The sequence below is a fragment of the Theobroma umbraticum genome, unplaced genomic scaffold (genome assembly GCF_002168275.2).
Source record: "Theobroma umbraticum cultivar Fairchild unplaced genomic scaffold, ASM216827v3 scaffold_30.0, whole genome shotgun sequence".
NCBI lineage: Eukaryota > Viridiplantae > Streptophyta > Magnoliopsida > Malvales > Malvaceae > Theobroma > Theobroma umbraticum.
Window position 1 is genome coordinate 10,525,814 of NW_018397254.1, and position 19,947 is coordinate 10,545,760.

A 19,947-nucleotide genomic window follows, 5' to 3' on the forward strand; every position below is an offset into this window, starting at 1 on the left:
GACTCCAAAAAGCGTGAAGAGAAGCGACATGAGACAGACTTAACTCCAAAACTTTGAGCAAATCCAAACGCATTCAAAAGAGAGGTAAAGCAAAGAAAACACAATCTTTTTGATAGTTGATGCCTAAACTACAACGTGTTTCTTGTCGCCAAAGCCCTCCACGCAGTGTACAACCCAATCACACAGGATAGATAATGCAACTACACAGAGAATTCAATTACACAAGGGGCATAAATCATACTCTCAAACCATATCATTCGATCCAAGCACTTAGAAAGCATTCTTATATCAGATCCGCAACATTCATTGGCATTTCATCGATCTGGGTACTGTAATACTGCTCTATATCTCTAAGAATCTTGATGTCATCACTTTTTACAAAATTAATAGCAACACCCTGCACAGCATCCATTGAATCAAATTAAAAAAATGATGAATAATGGAATCACGCATACACACACACATACAGAAAGAAAGAAAGTACGACAGACAACATAGGTAATACGCATTTCTTAAAATCCTTTTATAAGATTAAACCAAAATAAGGTATTTTCGTAGTGTCAAAACATGCATAGAGTGTTTGACCCAAAACACCCCAGAAACTAGCCATTCATGCAAATAACAGAATCCAAAGATGAATCAAGAATATACAAAATAGTTTCTAGTGAACATGAAACATCATCTGGGGCATAATATGATTAATATCTTATATTCAACATAAAGTATCTATCCTCAATTGAGGGTGTGAATAGGATCTTAAAATTTTTTGGAAATCATATGCAATAGATAAAAAAAAAAAAAGGAAAGGTGAGTTAGAAACACAAGTTTCATCACATAATATATTTACAGTGTCAAAAAAATACCTTTCGTCCAAAACGACCAGAACGACCAATCCTATGGATGTAAAGCTCTCGATTGTTTGGAAGGTCATAATTGATCACCAGGGACACCTGAAACAAGAAAGTAAATTTAGTACTATGAATGGGAAAAAAAAAGCCTTCTAAGTGATAGAAAATTAACTCTTTTCTTTTCCAACCTTTATTCCCTTGGTTTAAGCAAGCATGTTAAAACCAAAAAAAAAAAAAACATAACATGATTGCATTTGTTAAGTCAACATAACCTCAAGGCATTTTGTGCATGCACCACACAGGAAGTAGACCCATGCCCTCAGGTTCCACCACCAATATTATACATAATAAGACATAACTATTATAGTTGCGTCAGGCTATATTTCTTTGCCTAAAAAAGCTTTAAACATCAACTCAGCTAGAAAACAAAAAACTAAGCAAAAATACTTCAAGAAAGGGGCATGAAACACCACCCAGCCCTCCTTGCCACTAAAAGACTTGCCTGTTGAACATCAAGCCCCCTGGCCCAAACATCTGTTGTAATAAGAACACGGGTAGCACCACCTCGAAACTCTTCCATAATTGCATCTCTTTCCTTCTGAGGCATATCCCCATGCATTGATGATACCGTAAAGTTATTGCTACGCATCTTCTCAGTAAGCCAATCAACCTATTCCAAAAGCACAAATACAATAAGCCTCAAGATCACAGAAAGAAATCCAAAAGCTTGTACAAAAGATTTACTTAAGAACATAGGTAAAGGGTTTAATGTTCCCATGTTGAAAAGCAAATGAATGCCTATGAGACTCCAGAAGAGACCTTTCGTTTTGTATTGCAGAAAATAACAGCTTGGGTGATTGTCAGTGTATCATAAAGATCACATAGAGTATCAAACTTCCACTCCTCTCTTTCAACTGCAACGAAAAATTGCTTAATTCCCTGAAATTACAAAAAACAGAAAAAAGTTTGTATCAAATCCCATATTAGAAGTTGTGGAAATGCCAACAGTGCAGTAGCATCTGGTTACCTCCAGAGTCAACTCATCACGCTTCACCAGGATCCTTATAGGATCTGTCATAAACTTGCTTGTCATTTCCAAGATTTCATGAGGGAGGGTAGCAGATATCAAACAAACCTACAAGAATTCATTAATTTGTAGAATCAACCTCAAGAGCATAAACAAAATCAGATAAGGAGAAAGAAAGAGAAAACAAAGCCTTGTGGTCATTCTAAAGATGCAAGATTCAAGAATGTTGCAAGATAACAGCAGCAAGACAAATCACAACATTACAAAAACTACTCAAATTTAGTGCTTCTCATTCATGAATATTAAAACCAAGCAAAAAGTAAGCGACACAAACTTATAGATAAAAACTTTACAATTGTTTTAGGACTTTCCCATGTTTAGGTTTTTGAAAAGATAGGAAGAGCTGCTAACAGCAACGAATAAGACAAATTTGAACAACAAGGTAAGATTGTGAGAAAGGAACCTGAAGCTCTGGTGGAAGGTGTCTGTAAACATCATAAATTTGATCTTTGAACCCTCGACTCAACATCTCATCAGATTCATCGAGAATCAATAGTTTAATAGCTCTCGTACGCAGTGTTCTCCTCTTGATCATATCACAAACTCTACCAGGAGTTCCTGACACTACATGAACTCCGTTTTCTAGCTTTCTTATATCTTCGCCCACACTTTTGCCCCCAATACATGCGTGTGCTTGTATATTCATGAAATCACCAATTGTCCGTATCACTTTCTCCGTTTGAGACGCTAGTTCCCTTGTCGGAGACAAGATCAATGCTTGAACCCTGAAATAGCACCAGTCAACACCATAAAAATTGCAAATGCAACGACAACTCATGCTTCAAAATGGATATATCAACCCCCAATTAACCCTAAAAAAAAAAGGAAAATCCATTACGAGAGTTGAACCTCAAGGAGCTAACCTAATTTACCATTTCAATATTATTTTTACTACATTTCTCATATGAGTAATGTCAAATTTAGGGTTTTAGCTATCAGGAATCTCGGAATTAGGGCTTTCACAAAAGATGCACAAACAGACACCAAAACACATTCGAATCAACAGAAAATGACGCATTTTAAGGTTTTTTTATAGGTTAAAAATTAATACTAAAACATACTCTCTACTAGCGGTGTCGACCACTTGGCAGACGGTGAGAGCAATCATGGAAGTTTTGCCGGTACCAGACTGAGCTTGAGCAATCACATCGCGGCCGTTGATTATTGGCATCACGGCTCTCTGCTGGATCGCCGATGGCTTTTCAAAGCCGTAATTGTAGATTCCACGGAGGAGATCGTCTTTTAGCCCCATCTGATCGAAACTCAGTATCGGCTCGATTCCTTCCGTCGTCTCGAAAACTAGCTTGTCATCCTCGGCTCCCATCCTCCGAGCCACTCGGCTCGTTGTCGCCGCCGCTGCCATCCTTCCGTTTCTTTGGCTGTGACTAAGCTCTCGCTCAAGAGGGAAAACGAAAAGGGCTGGCAAAACAGGGGTACAATAAAAGGGCGGGCTCCAAGGAAAAGAAAAGATTATTAGAAACGTGAGGTGAATGTCTATGATGCTATTACTAGGGTTTTATATGTTTAGAATACAAAATGTGGGCCTTCTCACAGTACAACTTTCTTTAAACCATTCAAATAAAGCCACGTGGATGATGATTTCCCAGTTTTAACCGGTAACTTCTGGATTTGGTTTGAAAAGAGTCGATCTTTTTAAGAGCCTAAGGTGGGGGGCACGAGATCGGGTGAGACATAAAGATCATATCTCGTTCAGTTCTTCCAATGAGTCTATGCCACGTGTACTAAACTGACATCATTTCTACGTGGCATATTTAAATTGCTAATAGTGCGTGGTTACGTTTGTTTTAGTTTCACCAAACATTATTTTCACTACTAATTTTATAGTAACTGTTTAATCTTAATTATAAATTGTATGAAGATTCACATAAAATTACGTGAACCTACATGAATTCTATACTTATAAGTTTTTATCATTGAATTACTATACTATCAGTGAAGTAAACCCGATCAGGATGTTAAATTGCAGTACTTATTACATTGTTTCATTACCTGGTGCTAATTGTATGGTTTTCTTCTTTTGTTGTTAATGCTATAATTAAGTTTTAGCTATTTAATATAAAATTCATAATAAAGTGCAATGCACATATATAATAATTTTGTCTAATATTTTTAAATATACAAAAATTAAACTCTATGCACATTTAATATTTAAACCTTCAAGATTAATAGTAGATCTAAATTTCAAATATCATAAAAAAATCAAACTTTTTTAAAGACACACATGTGATAAATGATATTAAAATTATAAAATAAAACACATGATAAAATATTAAAATAAAAAATTCCTTCAATTTTCCCATTTCTTCTGTTTCTGCAGAATTCAAATACTAGTGCAATGTAGACGAGATGAGGTTGAAGGGAAGGCCACGTAAGAACAATTAAAGACTTCCTCCAGTAAAAAAAAAAAGAAAAAGGAATTTTGAGTGTCGGCTTTCAGTGTCTTTTTGGGTTGGTAGAAACCCGGAGGAGGAGGTGAAAATGAACATATCACATCAAACATATTTGCCGCTCATCCCCTCCCCTCTTCTGCAGCAAAATCTGACAGACAGTTCGGCCTTTCATCGTGGACAGTTCACAAGACGGGGTCCCCCATTATGTATTTTCACTCCACTCCTTCACCCCTTTTGCCAGTTTGTCCTGCCAAAACTATAAGAAACGACATAACTTAGTACGTGGCATGTTTTCAACTTTTGAATTAACAATGCTGGTATAATATTTTGGGCCAATGAAACTGGTCGAAACTCTTCCCCAGATTCAGTCATTGGATGATTTGGAGCAAAGTTTAAATCATGTTGTAGTAAAACTTTTTAGGAGAATAGAAACAAATGTATGTAATACATGTACAGCCGAGTAAAATTAACGAAAGCGAATTCATAGTAGGTTGAGCTTAATTCTCCTCAAAACAATAATATTTCAGCTTATATATCTTTTGCTGAATCCCCACCGAACATTTTACATGCACTGTATATTTTCAATTGCCCAAATAGTCAAATACCCAGAAGAAAATCATCAAAGCTCTCAGTCTTGCCTGAAAGAAAGAAAGAAAACCATATATAATTTGCCCAAAGCTTAAATAGATCTAAAATTTGCTTTACCAGCCAGTTGCTAATAGTTGGCAACCACCACATCTTATGAAAATGAAACCATCACACTTCACCTTAATTTTCTATGTTTTTTCCTATGATGATTGATGACAAGGAGACTTAGCGCATAAATTTTGAATATATATATATATATATATATATCAATAAAAAAACCATGTAAGAAAATATACCATCACTTTTTGTATATCTTAAAAATTAAAGTGTCTGAATTCAGAATTTGTCACCAGCCAGGGGCTTTCCCACTAAGAAAACTTAAGTTGTTAGCCTAAAATGTCATGAAAGAATTCAAAAAATGAAAGCTTTTGACATTACAGGAAGAAAGAAAATGTGGGAGTTTTGCGTTTGAAGCAAGGGTAGAGCAATACTAGTAGATTAGCTTACCTCATGAACTGCCTCGTGGACAAAGCCCATAAGCCCGCAACTAAAGAACCTTGTAAAACAAAATCCGCTCATGTTTTCCCACGGCTTTCTTGAGCTTCATACTCAGAATTTGATGTCCTCTTTTTTACCACCAACACATTCTATCCAATCAAATCATTGGAGAAAGAACGAGAGAGAAGACAAGTCACAGTACCAAGTTCAAGAAAGCCGTGGAAAAGCATGCAACGAACCCCTTTTCTTCACTGAAATACATATGCACACTCTCCAACTCTCTTTCTTCCTTCATTTTTCTCTCTCTCCTCCTGGCTGGATCTTCTCCATGTTCTACCACTACTCTTTTAAACATAAATTTTGAGGAAGACTGTAAAGAAGAAAGCAAAAGTATATAACAATTATTGTTTCTTAAAAAAAAAAAGAAAGAATATACGAAGAAGAAGGAAAACATTTTCACACGATCTCTTATGCTATAGGGGAAAGAAAGCAAGCAACACAGATAAATGGCAGGGAGAGAAGAGAGAGAAGAAAGAAGAAGAAAGGCAACAAAACACAGAAAAGATAAAAGGGGAGTGGGCACGGACTCTGATCAACTGAAAGTGATTCCTTTAGGAGTGCGGTTACCCTGCACGTGCGGCTGGCGAGTGGTTTCTCCACACGTGTCAAGGAAAATGGGACTGCATGAACTGGGGGACGTTGGGCCAGCGATGGTGGATGCTGCGACAATTGGCTGGGGTGACGTGCTGGTGGGGGCTCAGTAGTACTGCTGAGCTTAGCTAGGTAGCTTCTCCCTTTTTTTTTTCCTTGTATTGTTTATTTTGCTTTGAGTGTAGTATTATTTTGGGTGGCGTTGGTTACCGATGCGTCACGACGAACCTCCTCCCGATCTCATCTTCTACTTCCGGGCTATGCGCCGTATTGTGCGCTGGTGATTCCTTTCACAGTCTCAGCTCATGCATGATACATATCATCTATTACCATGTGGCCTTTCAGCCTTCACTTCAGTCTTTTAACGTCTCACTTTCTGCTTCTGAACCACCCTTCCAGGCCCTATTCACGACTTTTTTTTTTCTTCTCACATCTGAGCTAAATAATGCTTAATTTTCCAATTATTATCCTTAATTATTTATTTATTTATATAATATTCATTTAAAATCTCTACTTAAATCTCATCACACTTTAAAGTGATTATTTTTCCTATTATAATTTTAGGCTGAGTTTTACGACTTAAAGTCTATTTGTTCATCATTTTGACTTATACATAAAATTGTGGTGAGGCATGACGCTTGTATTGTTTCAACTATATGTGGACGCCGTCCAATGAAAGATTTTCTATCTCATAAAATCAAATGTTATTCAAAATCATTGAGTAAAGAACAAAAATTTTGAAAGTTTTGTTAATTGGCATGCTCCTATATCAATCACTTATATGTCTGCATAATGAAGAGACGCGTTATTGATGTTTCACTTATTATAAATACCCATCCCCTCATTGTTGAAAAACGCTTTTCATCTCTTGTATCTTGACTTTAAAAATAATTTTGAAAAGATGCCATAAATGCCGAAATGAAATCTTTAATAAAATATAAAAATAGGGTATTCCCTGAATTGCCTAAGAGGTGTAAGCTTGTTAGCTATAAATGGATATTCAAAAAAAAACTTTGATCAGATGGGTCTATAGAAAAATTTAAGGCAAAATTAGTTGCAAAAAGTTATTCCTAAAAAAAGAGGTTTGACTATTTTGACACTTGTTCTATAATAGCAAAAATGACAATAATCCAAGTGGTTTTAGCTTTAGCATCCATATATAAGTTGGAGATCTATCAAATGGACATTAAAACTGTCTCTCTAAATGACGAATTAGAAGAAGAAATATATCTGGACCAATTGAATGGATTTGTCATACCAAGTCAAGAGCATAAGGTTTGTAAACTAATTAAATCCTTATATGAATTAAAGTAAGCCTCAAAAGCAATGGCATGAAAAATTTGATCAAGTCATCTTGTCAAATGGATTTTCGATAAATTAATGACTCTCATAAATGTGTTTATATTAAAGTTACTAACCTTGGGTGTGTCATATTATATTTGCATGTTGATAATATTCTCATCTTTGGTAGCAATATGAGTATTATTAAGGAGACTAAATATTTCTTGTCGAATAACTTTGACATGTAAGATTAAAAAGAGATAGATGTTATTTTGGGAGTAAGGATTTTACGAAGTCTTATGGGTATTACAATTACACAATCACATTATATCAAGAAAATATTAAAGAAATTCAATAAATATGATTGTAAACCATAAGTACGCTTTATGATCCGAATGTAAGACTAAGGAATATGTTAGAGAGCCTGTTTCTCAATTGTGCTCTCAAATTATTGGTACACTCACGTATTTCTCAAATGCTATGAGATCTAATATAGCACAAATAGTGAGAAGGTTAAGTAGATATATCAGTAATCTTGATATAAATCATTGGATGACATTGGAAAGAATATTGAGATTTTTGAAAGGTACCATATTATTGGGTATACATTATTCGGGTTATCCCATTGTGCTCAAAGGCTACAATGATCAAAATTGGATCTCTGATTCAAATGAACTAAAGCTACCATAAGATATGTTTTCACATTAAGTGGAGTTACTGTGGCATGGAAATCCTCCAAGCAAACATGTATTTCTCAATCTTCCATGGAATTCGAGATGATATCCATAAATGCGATGGCACAATAAGTGGAATGGCTTAAACATTTATTAATGGATATTCCAATCATTAAAAACCAATTTCTATGATCTACCTTTATTGTGATAATCAAGCAGCTATTGTGAAATGTAAACAAAAGAACTCAAATGAGTCAAAGAGACATCTACATTTGAGGTAGAAAACAATTATGAGTCGAATTAAAAATGGAGTAATCATGTTGGATTACATTCTTTCTTAGAAGAATATTATGGATCTATTAACAAAAGGACTAGCTAGAAAACAAGTCATTGAATTTTCAAGAGGGATGGGACTAGAGCCCATTAATTAGAAATTACTAGCAGTGATAACCCAATCTTTTGTATTGGAGATCCCAAGAAGAAGGTTAAATGTAGTAAAAACAAGTTGTTTAGTGATTGAAGAAGTACTATTTTTAAAAAGTTTTATAGTTCTACTATGATTTTATGGTACTTCATGTAACGATTAAGAAGAGCACATGCTCTGAATGAGTTCGTAGCAAATTATGCAGGATATGCTTTCGTTACACATGTTTTTGAAGAACTTACCTATTTAATTGTGATTGCGAGGCTATAACTTATGAGATTGGGTTTTTCTCTAGAGTACTCAAGAAGCAAGATACAAGCGCAAGACCATTAAAGCACGACCCCATTTAGAACTAAATAAAATTCCCATACGATGTGTGTGATGAATTGAAGCTTAAGCTAGAAGATCGTAGTTCAAGACACAAGTTCATTATGGTTCTTCCATATGGATTTTCTCATACTAAGTGAGGTTTAAATCCACAAGACAGCTTCACCGAGTATGTTGTAAAAGATTGTTTCTGTATTCCTCAAAGTTTAAATCTTGTGGGGCATTGTTAGCTTTTTTTATTTTGGTGATTCAAAATTTAATGTGTCTATAAAGAGGTATGACCTTTGATTGTTTAAAGGCATATCTTTCTGATAATTAGAAGCACACATTTGTTTACTTCATGAATAGATATGTCGGTATAATGAAGAGACACGTTGGTGATATTTCACTATTTATAATACTCGTCCCCTCATTGTTGAAAAGAACTTTTCATCTCCTATATCCTGACTTCAAAAATTCTTCTAATTCCCTCTTTCTCAAAAGTTCAATCTAAACATTTTGTGTTTTCAAAAACTTTATTCTATGACATTTTAAAATTCCTTCAAAACCATTTGAGAGATTTACAAGCTCGGTAGATTTTCTATTTGAGTGGACATTAAAAGATCTTTGAGTAGTTCGTTGTATCTTGGGAGTAAGACATCATCAACTATTATTTGCACTGTTGTATCTTAAATGGTTCGTTGGATCTTGAAAGTCAACATCTTTCATAACGTGCCTCGAACCGGTTTTCATATTCAAAACTCTTTCTTAATTCTTTTTGTTGTTAACTATTGAGTCTTTGTTATTTCTTCATGTGTTCTTCATTTTTTCAAGTATAGATTCCAACAATATATATATATATATATATATTAAATAAGTGAAAATGTGATGAGAAATACTATTAGTATTTCACATAATCTTTTACTTTTCTTAAATAAAAAAATATTTTGTTAAAGTTTTAGTCAAAATATTTTTATTCACATAACTAATAACGAATATAAAATAGTTTATAGCCACAATTTTTTCTTCAAAAATAATAATCAAAAGGCATAATACTCGAAAAAACTCTTAATCTATTTAAGAAAATTTAAATAAATTTTTATTTTTTTATTACATTCAATCAAGTCCCTATATTTTTATTTTGAGTCAAATAAGCTTTTATAACTAATGGTTACTTAATTACTATTAGTTAAACTGTCACTTATCATTTTATACCCACATGACACTGACATGTCATTGATGTGAAAGGTGAAAATTACCACATGACCATGTCATTATTGATTATGATATGTCATCATGCTATATCATCACTAATTATGAAATATCAATATGTCTTACTAACGTCACACATTGTAAAATAATAAGTGACATTTTAACTAATCAATCATTAATTATAAGGGTTTATTTGGTTAAAAAAAAGTATAAGAACTTAGCTCAAAATAAAAGTATAAGAGTTTGATTGAATGCGATAACATAATAAAAACTTATTTCAATTTCTTAAATAATTTAAGAATTTTTTAAATATTATGTCTAATCAAAATCTATTATAGATGGTCAATCAAGACTTTCAAATTTAGAATTTTTAAATATTCTAGAAAGTGATATACAATATGTAATCTTTTAAAAGATTTTGTTTAGTAACCTTTTTTGGACATAAAATGGTGGAGGAATATATTAACTTCATGTTTCTCGCCATCCTTTATAAATAAAAAATTCTAAATCAGCTAGTTGATTATTAGTTGATATTAGTATCGATCTTGTTTAGTTTTATTTGTGGTAATTGTTGTAATTCAAAAAAGTAATGGAATGTAGCTTTGATGAGAAAAAGAAGATAGGATGGTTAAGCCAACCGCCAAAAATGAGAATAGATTGAAGCAATGTAGATACTTAAATTTGACATTGGAATTCTCACATTGGTCAAATACCTTAGCAGTCTCTATATTTATGCATTTTCTTCATTTTAGTTCCTTTACTCAAAATTGAAATAATTTAACCTTTTAATGTTGGGAATTAATTCAATTTAATCATTCTAACATTTTTCTTCCGAAATTACCTTTCACAAAACTGACGTGGAGCTGATATGGCACTGTTTGCTAATGTAGCCTATGAGATGGAGTAGAAATGCAAACGTGGTAATGCCATATCACTTCGATATACTAATGTGGCATTGCCACGTGATGTGGCATATGAGATGGATTGAAAATGTTGACATGGCAGTGACACATTACTTTGACATATTAATGTGGTACTACCACGTGGCATTAACATGTTGATGTAGATATGTCACGTGGCATGTCAGGGAGGGCACCTCATATCACACTCTCCGTTAGCACCCATCCATGTCATGCCAAATGGCATGACAAGAGAGAGACATGTGTCTTTTTTTTTCCTAAAAATATTATGTGCTCATTGTGTTTAGAATCTAAAACCTAATGCATACACAACAAGGTCCTTTCCATCTACCTTAAGCCTTTGGCTTTGTTCATATATTGCTTTTGTTTCTTTTTTTCATTTCTTTCCTCTTTTTCTTTTTTTTTCTTCCTTTCTTTCTCTCCTCTCACTTTCTCATTTAAGGATTGATTGCCAGTCACTGGATGTTGTGGCCAATAGTCGATCATCAATCACTAGACGTTGGTCGTTGGTTGACGATCATCGTATATGCCATGATCGGTAATCGTCGATCAACAATCATCGATGATGTCCGATGACTAGCTGCCGATCCTTAAAGGGAGAAGGTGAAAGGAGAGAAAGAAAGAAAAAAAAGAAAAAACGAAAAAAGAAAAAAAAAAGAAAAAAATACAAAAGTAATATATAATCATAGGCAAGGATTTAAAGTAGGTAGTAAGAAGCTTGTTGTGCTTGCACGGGCTACTAGGTTCAAAACTCAACAAGCACACAATATTTTTAAAGAAAACAAGAGACACATGTTGCTGGTCACCTTCTTAGCATGCCATGTATGGATGCTTAAGGAGAATGTGGCACATGATGCCTTCCTTGACATACCACGTGACAGATCTACATCAGCAAGTCAGTGTCATGTGGCACTGCCACATTAGCATGTTAAAGTGATATGGCATTGTCACGTCAACATTTCTAGTTCACCTTTCTTGTCAAGCCACATGTCACCCTTTGGACATGCCATGTGGCATGTCATGGATGGATGTTGAAGGAAAGTGTGACATGTGGTGCCCTCCCTGACATACCACAAGGCATATCTACATCAGCATGTCAGTGCCACATGACACTGCCACATCAGCATTTCAAACTGATATGGTATTGCCACATCAGAATTTGTAGTCCATTTCATGTGCCATGTAGCAAGTAGTGCCATGTCAACAATAACATCAACTCTATGAAGGGTAATTTTGAAAGAAAAATGTTAAAAAGATTAAATTGAAGCAATTTTTAAAATTAAAGGATTAAATTGTTACAATTGCCTAAATGAAAAAAATTAATGAGTACAGAGATTGCTGAAGTATTTTGACTTCTCACATCATATGGCATCAATGAGTAAGTGTAGCCATCAATACATGAATTTAGGCTTGAAAGAAATAAACTTAAAATGTAAAATTTGCTTGAAGAAAAATCCTATACACAGTTTTCTTTTGCTCTTTGTGAATTCCACAAGCTACATTAAAGAGAAGAAATAAGCTTTTTTTTTTTTAATTGGAAGCGGAGGGATTCGGATTTTACTTTAGATAGAGAGATCATGTACCAACTAATGAACTAAATGCTTAGGTGCAAAAGAAAGAATAAGTTGCATTTGAGGTAGTGAAATCTAACACATTGGCAAATCATCAACATGAGACTATCAATGACTGAAGCAAAATTCATTAACCTGTTATTGGTGGAAGCAGAGAGGAACTTCATGCAAACTGGGGCTCCAACTCTAGCAAGAGATAGTATAGCAGTCGGGATTCCCTACAGATTGGATCAGACGATAGTGCAAAATTTTTGGTGTTTTACTTGTTTTTTTATTTGCCATGTCTTGAAATGATCGAGCTCACAATACACATGGATATAGTTGAAGTATATACTGAGATAGAGTGGGATTGGAATGAACCTATAGATATTGTATTTGGTATCAGAACGCCCCAACACTTCTCGGATTATGTTAATACCAGTAGCAGCAAAGAAGAATATCATGGTTCAAGGCAGAAAAACGGCTTTCAATTCCAAGAAGGGAAATACCATTATGCAAAAAACCATATGGTGCAGGCTAAGTACTCCCAAGTTTAACCAGTGGATTAAATGATAACAAGAGAGATACTCTGATATGGGAGCCCGATAACATAGGGGACCTTTCAGTAAAAAAGGCAATGGGAGCACGAGGTGGACAGCTGCTTCCAAGTGGAAATAAAATCTGATTTTCTTGGCTTTGGAAAATGTTACTTCCTTTTAAAACTCGATGCTTCCTATGGTTTGTTGCCCTGGCGAGTATCCCTATCAAAAGCTTCGTTAAGGGTAAAGGCATTTCCTTTGATCATAAGACATCCATGTGTGCTTGGTGTGGACTTGATGTGGGAAATTTTGCTCGGTTGCTATTTCATTGTCGGTTTTCATGGGAGATATGGTGTTACATTTTCGATTGGTGGGGCTTTTCTTGGGTGATGCTGACATCCATCTTCTTTATGTTTAAATTCTATGAAAACCTTATGCTGAGCAACTTTACAGAAAGAAATATGTCAATGGTAGGAGCCTCTATGTGGTCCATAAGGGAAACAATGGCCTTAGACTTACCAGGCATCTGCACAAAAAAGTTGTAAACTTTCCTGTATGGTGCAAAACATTCTAAAGAATAAGATATAAGATCAGAGGCTCCAGTGTCGACAATTCAAGTTCTGTTATCAATCATGAGCACATTTGAAGACTTGGAATTAACAAAATTGCCACAAATAGCAGACAATGAGATAGGTATAGTAACGGTACTAGTTATGACTGAATTCACTGCTGGAATTTTGGGTTGGGAAGCTGTCTGGGCAATGTCATCAACACTGTTCTATGTATCCTTATTGATAAGAGCTAGCAACTTGTGAATCTAATGCTTTGTAAGGGACAAAGATGACATGGAATCGGTGATGTTTTCCTCCTGTTGGTCTGAACCGGATGCAACAATCACACCATTGACTGAAGAAACCATTTTCTTAGTATGCCCCTTGTTTTTGGTGAACTTGAAATCAGGGGGAAATCTTATGATTCGGAAACATCCTTCCCTGATGTGTCTTGTTTTCCACAGTGTGAACATTGCAACTCATTTTTGTTTTTCTTCTTTACATTACTTATTACCGACGTTAGAACGTAATTCCACAAGAGGTTGTGACTGAACATGTAAAGGTCTCTATGATTCTTTTCTAAAAACCAAATTATAGGCTTCATCTAAGGTTGGGAAGGGCTTGAGCATGATAATATATGTTCTAATGGCAGATTAAGTGTCATTCAAACCACTCAAAAAACGAAAAACATTTTGTCTTTCTGGCCTTGGTCTACAAACCTTTGAAAAAATTTCTTGTTACAACTACGGCATTCACAGTAAGGGAGTGGCCTATAGTTTCTTAGTTATTCCCACAAACAGTTTAAATCAGAAAAATAAGCATCAATTGACCTATTCCCTTGAGCGAGGTTGTGAAGGGAGAACTGCATATTGTAAATCTTGGTATCACCTGGTTGTGAGAAACGGGTTTTTAGAGTATGCTACATTTGGGATTCCGAATCCATGTAGAAAACGGTTGTTGCAATGGGCGGTGTGATGTGATGGACTCTAGTAGCCAAGCAATTATCAGGCGGTTGCAACGTTTCCAAGGAGCACAAGAGCATCTGAAGATTTTGGCTCTTGAATCAAGCCATCGAGAAACCCAATCTTGTTCCTGACGGACAAGGCGAGAAGGAAGGAGCGGCTCCATGATTTGTAGTTGGTTGAGGAGAGTTTTGGGGTGATTGCAACAGACCCATGGTTGTTTGTGTGATTCGGGTAATAGGGTGAGATTGGTCTTCCAAGGGACTAGGTCTTCCCACCGTGGTGGTTGTCGTGATTTTTTCAGCCATGGCTGCTCGAAATTTCTGGTGTGAAGAAGTGATGGGTGGGTTCATCGTTGATGAAATAAGAGAGTGATTGAAATGGCAAGGCAAAAAACAGAACCTTTGATGGATTCATGGCTCAATTGCAATTGGCGGCCCTGAATCATCGCTACTATGATACAATGTAAACTTGGCGTCTTAAACCCAACAACATTTCAAAGAAAGATGAAAGAGAGATAGTGGTGAAGGACAAAGAGGCTAGGAAAAATGATTTGGCTGCATTCCATTCTTACAAACCTTTTTCATTTATTACAGCCGCAATACAAATATATATATATACACACACATATATATAATGCTTTGTCTATTTACATATATATCCCCACTTTGGTTGCCTATTTACACATATCAATAATACTTGTATGAATCTGTTATTTACAGTCTAATCTATATTAATATGCTATATAGGTTGTAAACGTCACATACAAGCAATTCTTTAGGGAGGCAAACCATTTCGCAGACGCCCTCACCAAAGTGGGAGTTGACAAACCCCCAATGTTCACTACATGCCAATGAAATGGTCGAAGTTGCCGCTCCAAAGTTGGTGAAAAGGCCCTGCCGCATTTCGCTGCTGGAGACACCCTTGTGCAGCCAAGTGGAAACAGTGTGTGGGTGAACCGAAACGCCACACTTTAGCCTTAGTCATGTTCAAGGACGTGTCTGCTGGATACACATCCCCCTTGATGCCGCCAACTAGAATTGATGTTTGTGCCCATTTTATCATATTAATTTTTCAGATTCAAGGAATAGCGTTGTAATGGTATCATCCTACCTTCTGGGAACACTCTATGCTGCCTGCTGGAATTGTTGCTTGTGCACTTCTGGAATTAATGTCTATGCTCATTGTATCTTCATTTTTTCTGAGTTTAGGAACAGCACCATATTTGGGAAAGGTTAGGAAGAGCTTTTAGAGAGAATATATAGAGAGGTAATTTATGAAATTCTAATATGTCTCTTTGATTGCCAAGCTTTTATATATATATATATATATATATATATGAAAACTTATTATATAAAAATAACTATGATTTTTGTGAGGAAAAATTTTTTTTATTCACGCACTAAAAAAATGATATTAATTGTCCTTATTAACTTCATAAATTACTTCACTTTGCTTATATTTTTTTTTTTGATTTGAATGAAAATTTAATAATTTTTTAAGACAATAATCTAATGTAATTACCATTGATAATTTAAAATCACCATCACTGTAAAATAAAATAAGACAATCTAATCAACCTGCATAGATGATTGTAAATTTTGAAATAATCAGCTGTCTTAAATGGCATCGAAACGTGGAATAACAGCAATTACTCTCTACGGGACGCCATGGATGTAGACATTCACCGAAGAAGAGAAGGCAACGTGGTGGGAGAGAAGAATGGTGTGTATTAAAGCATGTAAATTGTTAAGGCTCTTTTCTCTTGGAGAAGATTTGATAAACATATTAATTCCCTCGTCAATGAAACAACGATTCAATTGAATCCAAGTGGTAGTAATATTTCATATGGATAAGTGGAGCCATAGGGCATAAGTAAAGGCTTGATCGTAACTTGTTATATACAACCCTTCTTTTTTCTTTAGTGTAACAACTAATAAGACATATCATGATATCTCACCTTGAAGAAAAATTAGAGAAATTACGCAAATGCATTGTCACATTGATATTTAAGCTTGTAAATTAAAGCTTCGAGTAGAAAATAAGCGATAGGACACACTGTATAAAATAATGAAGCGACAGGACACACTGGATACACTGTATACAAAATGGCGACTGAGAAGTAAGATTGCATCAAACTATCAAACTCCAAGGCACACATTACGTGCCTACAACCACAAACTCCAAGTTTCTAAGACATGATTTTAGTTCTTCTGCAAACCTTATAATAGAAAATCCTGAAAGAAAACAGCAGCGCAGCTGCAGCATATGTACATCACCCACTACGGTGGAAACAGGGGGATTTGAACTTCGCTGCCTAGCTTCCATCCAAGAACTTGTCGACCTTGGCGTTGACACTTGCAGAGAGAAACTTCATGCAAATAGGAGGGTTGACATTAAGAAGAGCTAGAATAGCAGCTGGGACACTCCACAAAGAATCGCCACAGATGAGGCCGGATGCTACAGCAGGTGCAAAGTCGGTGGCCCTCTGCTTGTTCTTCTTCTCCCACAAGAAGAGAATCAAACTCCCGATGCACATGTCTATTGCAAAGTAACCACCGAGGTAGAATGGGATGGCCATGCACATTGGACTAGGAATAAACCTATAAATCCCCAACCTGGTCTCATAACGCTTCAGAAACTCTTGAACCAAGTTTATAAAAATGCCAGCAAGGAAGAATCCGATGACAAGATTCAGACAATTCTTGGGAAGGGAAGAGATACCCTCGACACCAAGAAGGGCAATTCCACGATATAAGAGACCGTAGGGTGCTGGATAGGTGCCACTGGGGTCACCAATTGGGTAAGCGTTGTAGAAGAACCAAAAGACCAATGGTGTCAGGAAACAACCCATTGCCGTCCCAAGTACTTGGCTGAAGAACATAGAGCGAGGCGATGAAAGAGTAAGATATCCTGTCTTGAAGTCTTGCATGAGATCAGATGCTGTGGAAACAATGCTCATCATCACACCACAAGATGCAAGCCCAGCAATGATACCACCATGTTCAAGGCCAACCCATGAACTGAATATGATGATGGCCAATTTCCCATAGTTGGAGGCAAGAGACCAATCCGTGAGACCACAACCATAGGCATTGCAGAAGGCCAAGACAGGGGCGATGGCATAAGCAACAAGAATGTGATACCATTTTAGTTGATGGAAGATGAAGGGAACTGCAATGATGGATATGACCGCCAGTACAATGTAGCCTCCCATGGCTACCTTGTTTGGGATCTGATCTTTTAAGAAGTTTTCAGTTCGCCTGTGTTCATCATAATTTGCAATCTGAGCAGCCTGATCAGTAACATCAGGGGTAACAACAGACGAGTCCTTGCTGAAGTTTTTGGCTATAAGACTCTGTATGGTTTTGATTAGCATGAAGAGCACATGGTAAAGCCCGTCTCCAAGCATCATAGCAATAGCAATAAAAACCTGTCAAGACAAACCAAAGTTTGACAATTTAAGAACCTAGTCGAACAACTAAGATTTAGATCACCGCAAAGTAATTTACCCAATAAGGAGGATAAAGGAAAATTGTGTTGGTAACTGGATAAGATAAGCAAATACCCTGTATCCTTGGATGCCATGGAGACTGCCTGGACTTAGATTAGCACTATACCAGATGCCTTTCTTGCTCTCAATCATTGGCCACATAATTCCCCATGAGATTATGGCCCCAATAAGCAAAGATACATTCACCATGTAAGGGCAAATCATCCCAACGCCTACATATGTTGATGAGAAATCAAAGTAGAACCTATAAGACAACGAAATTATCATGAAATCAACCTCGGCAGTCAATATATATTCATCAAATTAAAGACAAAATACAAATTCCATCTTTGCTAATTTTTTTTAGTCTCATTTTTTGCAAATCAGACACCATCATTTGTTATGTTCAAGCCATACTTCTTGTTGAATGCTTGGAGACCGAAAGTAGGGAAGCTAGCGAATCCGCAGCCATCAATAGCAGTGTAAAACCATTGGAAAAAGGCGAAAAGGAAGCTGAACACAAAGCTTTTGAAGAGATACGCAACTTGTTTCCTACAAAAGTCATTAATAATCAGAGACATAATCAGTGAGGAAATAAGTTTTAGGCAGACAAATACGAAATAAAATACAAAATATAAAAATCATATGAGAAAGAGGGAAACAATTTGGGCTTAATGCTAAAAAGGATTGGTATGACCAAATATACTTACTTAGCTAACTTGGCACCTTTGGGCGTGTGGAAACTGTTGATAAGGTATGCAGTTGCCGTCCCGCTAGGGTATGTTAGCTTGTATTTCAGGATCATTATCTGGGAACAGTTTGGTCCCAAGTATTAATAAAACTTTGTGACTTTAATCTTCTTGAATTTGAATGTGGAGAACATATATATTATACTAGTACCATAATAGAAGCAAAGCTTCTGTGAATTAAATAAAAAAAGTAAAGAAATAGTAGTCAGCATTTGCTTCCTAACCTTTCTGAGGGGCACAATAGAGAACAAGCCAACAAAGCTGACGACAAAGAGAAATCCCATCATCCAACCAATGGAAAGTTTCTTCACATTCTCAGGCGTATTTCCACCGTCTCCTTGACTAGCTACAAGAGGACTCATTCCCAACAAGTAACTTGCAGTGCCACCTAATGATTCACCCACAATTATTAAAAAAGAAAAACAAAAAAGGGATATTATTAACAGATATAATATAAAGATCCATTGCTGCTTTGAGTATATATCAAAGCTTTTACAGCAGGGATTGGTTTCAACTTTTAACCCTTGATTTGCAGATCATATATAACATGTATAAACAAAAAATTCTGAACAAAAAGACGATCAGAGGACAAGAAAACAAAGCCATCTAAGTTTAAAGACGTACCGCTGAAGGCAATTCCAGAGGAGGCGACCACACATGTTTGGATGACAGTATTCTCTTGCCTGGTGAAAGGCTGCTTCAAGAATCCAACCTTTGCAAGAGTTGTCGTCCACGCCTTAACAATTGCGAAACCCAACAAACCAGCGGCAACGTTGAGGGACGGTATCACTCCGGTGGTGAGGTTGAGCTTGCAAACAATGAAGTTGAAGACCAGGCTCAAGAGAAGGCTAGTCACCACAGCCCTCAGCGTTATTTGGTTCGTCCATGAGGGCACTTGCGTGTTCCTGAAAGCATCCTCGACGAAAACTTGATCGGTTTTGAAAGCTTCGGCTGTCTCATGAGAGGCTGTCTCCCACTCTTCTTCTCGCTCTCTGGACCTCTCCATATGGTGTCTTTCCCCCTATCACTCCACGGCAAAAGGTTGAACACAAACCCTTTGCTCTCTCCTCTTGGTTTTGAGAAGTAAGAATCCCAGTAGATCCCAGGTTTAAATTTGTATCCTGCTACGAAACTGAATTACTCAAATCCAGCTAATGCGTGACTATATATGTACACTGATCCAAAGACTGATGGAGTTGGCAG

The 19,947-nt window shown here is 36.1% G+C and overlaps 2 protein-coding genes across 2 annotated transcripts; both read right to left on the reverse strand.

Annotated features, from left to right (window-relative positions):
- Positions 1-85: 85 nt before the first annotated feature.
- Positions 86-3,427, reverse strand: EIF4A-III (eukaryotic initiation factor 4A-III). The gene is made up of 7 exons (XM_021436887.2): positions 2,997-3,427; positions 2,339-2,660; positions 1,876-1,983; positions 1,668-1,787; positions 1,351-1,518; positions 864-950; positions 86-397 (listed from the first exon to the last, which is right to left on the reverse strand). The coding sequence occupies exons 1-7, from the start codon at positions 3,296-3,298 to the stop codon at positions 284-286; spliced, it is 1,221 nt and encodes a 406-aa protein (XP_021292562.1). The 5' UTR covers positions 3,299-3,427; the 3' UTR covers positions 86-283.
- Positions 3,428-16,590: 13,163 nt separating this feature from the next.
- On the reverse strand, positions 16,591-19,631 carry LOC110418006 (putative metal-nicotianamine transporter YSL7). Its single transcript, XM_021430626.2, has 6 exons — positions 19,369-19,631; positions 18,969-19,132; positions 18,706-18,803; positions 18,413-18,547; positions 18,071-18,260; positions 16,591-17,935 (listed from the first exon to the last, which is right to left on the reverse strand). The coding sequence occupies exons 2-6, from the start codon at positions 19,104-19,106 to the stop codon at positions 16,820-16,822; spliced, it is 1,677 nt and encodes a 558-aa protein (XP_021286301.2). The 5' UTR covers positions 19,107-19,132; positions 19,369-19,631; the 3' UTR covers positions 16,591-16,819.
- Positions 19,632-19,947: the final 316 nt, after the last annotated feature.

Coding starts and splice junctions, on each gene's coding strand:
- EIF4A-III (XM_021436887.2), bottom strand. CDS start 3,298: ATGGCAGCGGCGGCGACAACGAGCCGAGTGGCTCGGAGGATGGGAGCC. Junction 1,788..1,875: donor GTGATGAGTTGACTCTGGAG/GTAACCAGATGC, acceptor TTGTAATTTCAG/GGAATTAAGCAATTTTTCGT. Junction 1,519..1,667: donor TCTGCAATACAAAACGAAAG/GTCTCTTCTGGA, acceptor CTTTTGGAATAG/GTTGATTGGCTTACTGAGAA.
- LOC110418006 (XM_021430626.2), bottom strand. CDS start 19,106: ATGAGTCCTCTTGTAGCTAGTCAAGGAGACGGTGGAAATACGCCTGAG. Junction 18,804..18,968: donor CTATTGTGCCCCTCAGAAAG/GTTAGGAAGCAA, acceptor AACTGTTCCCAG/ATAATGATCCTGAAATACAA. Junction 17,936..18,070: donor ATGGCATCCAAGGATACAGG/GTATTTGCTTAT, acceptor TTGTCTTGACAG/GTTTTTATTGCTATTGCTAT.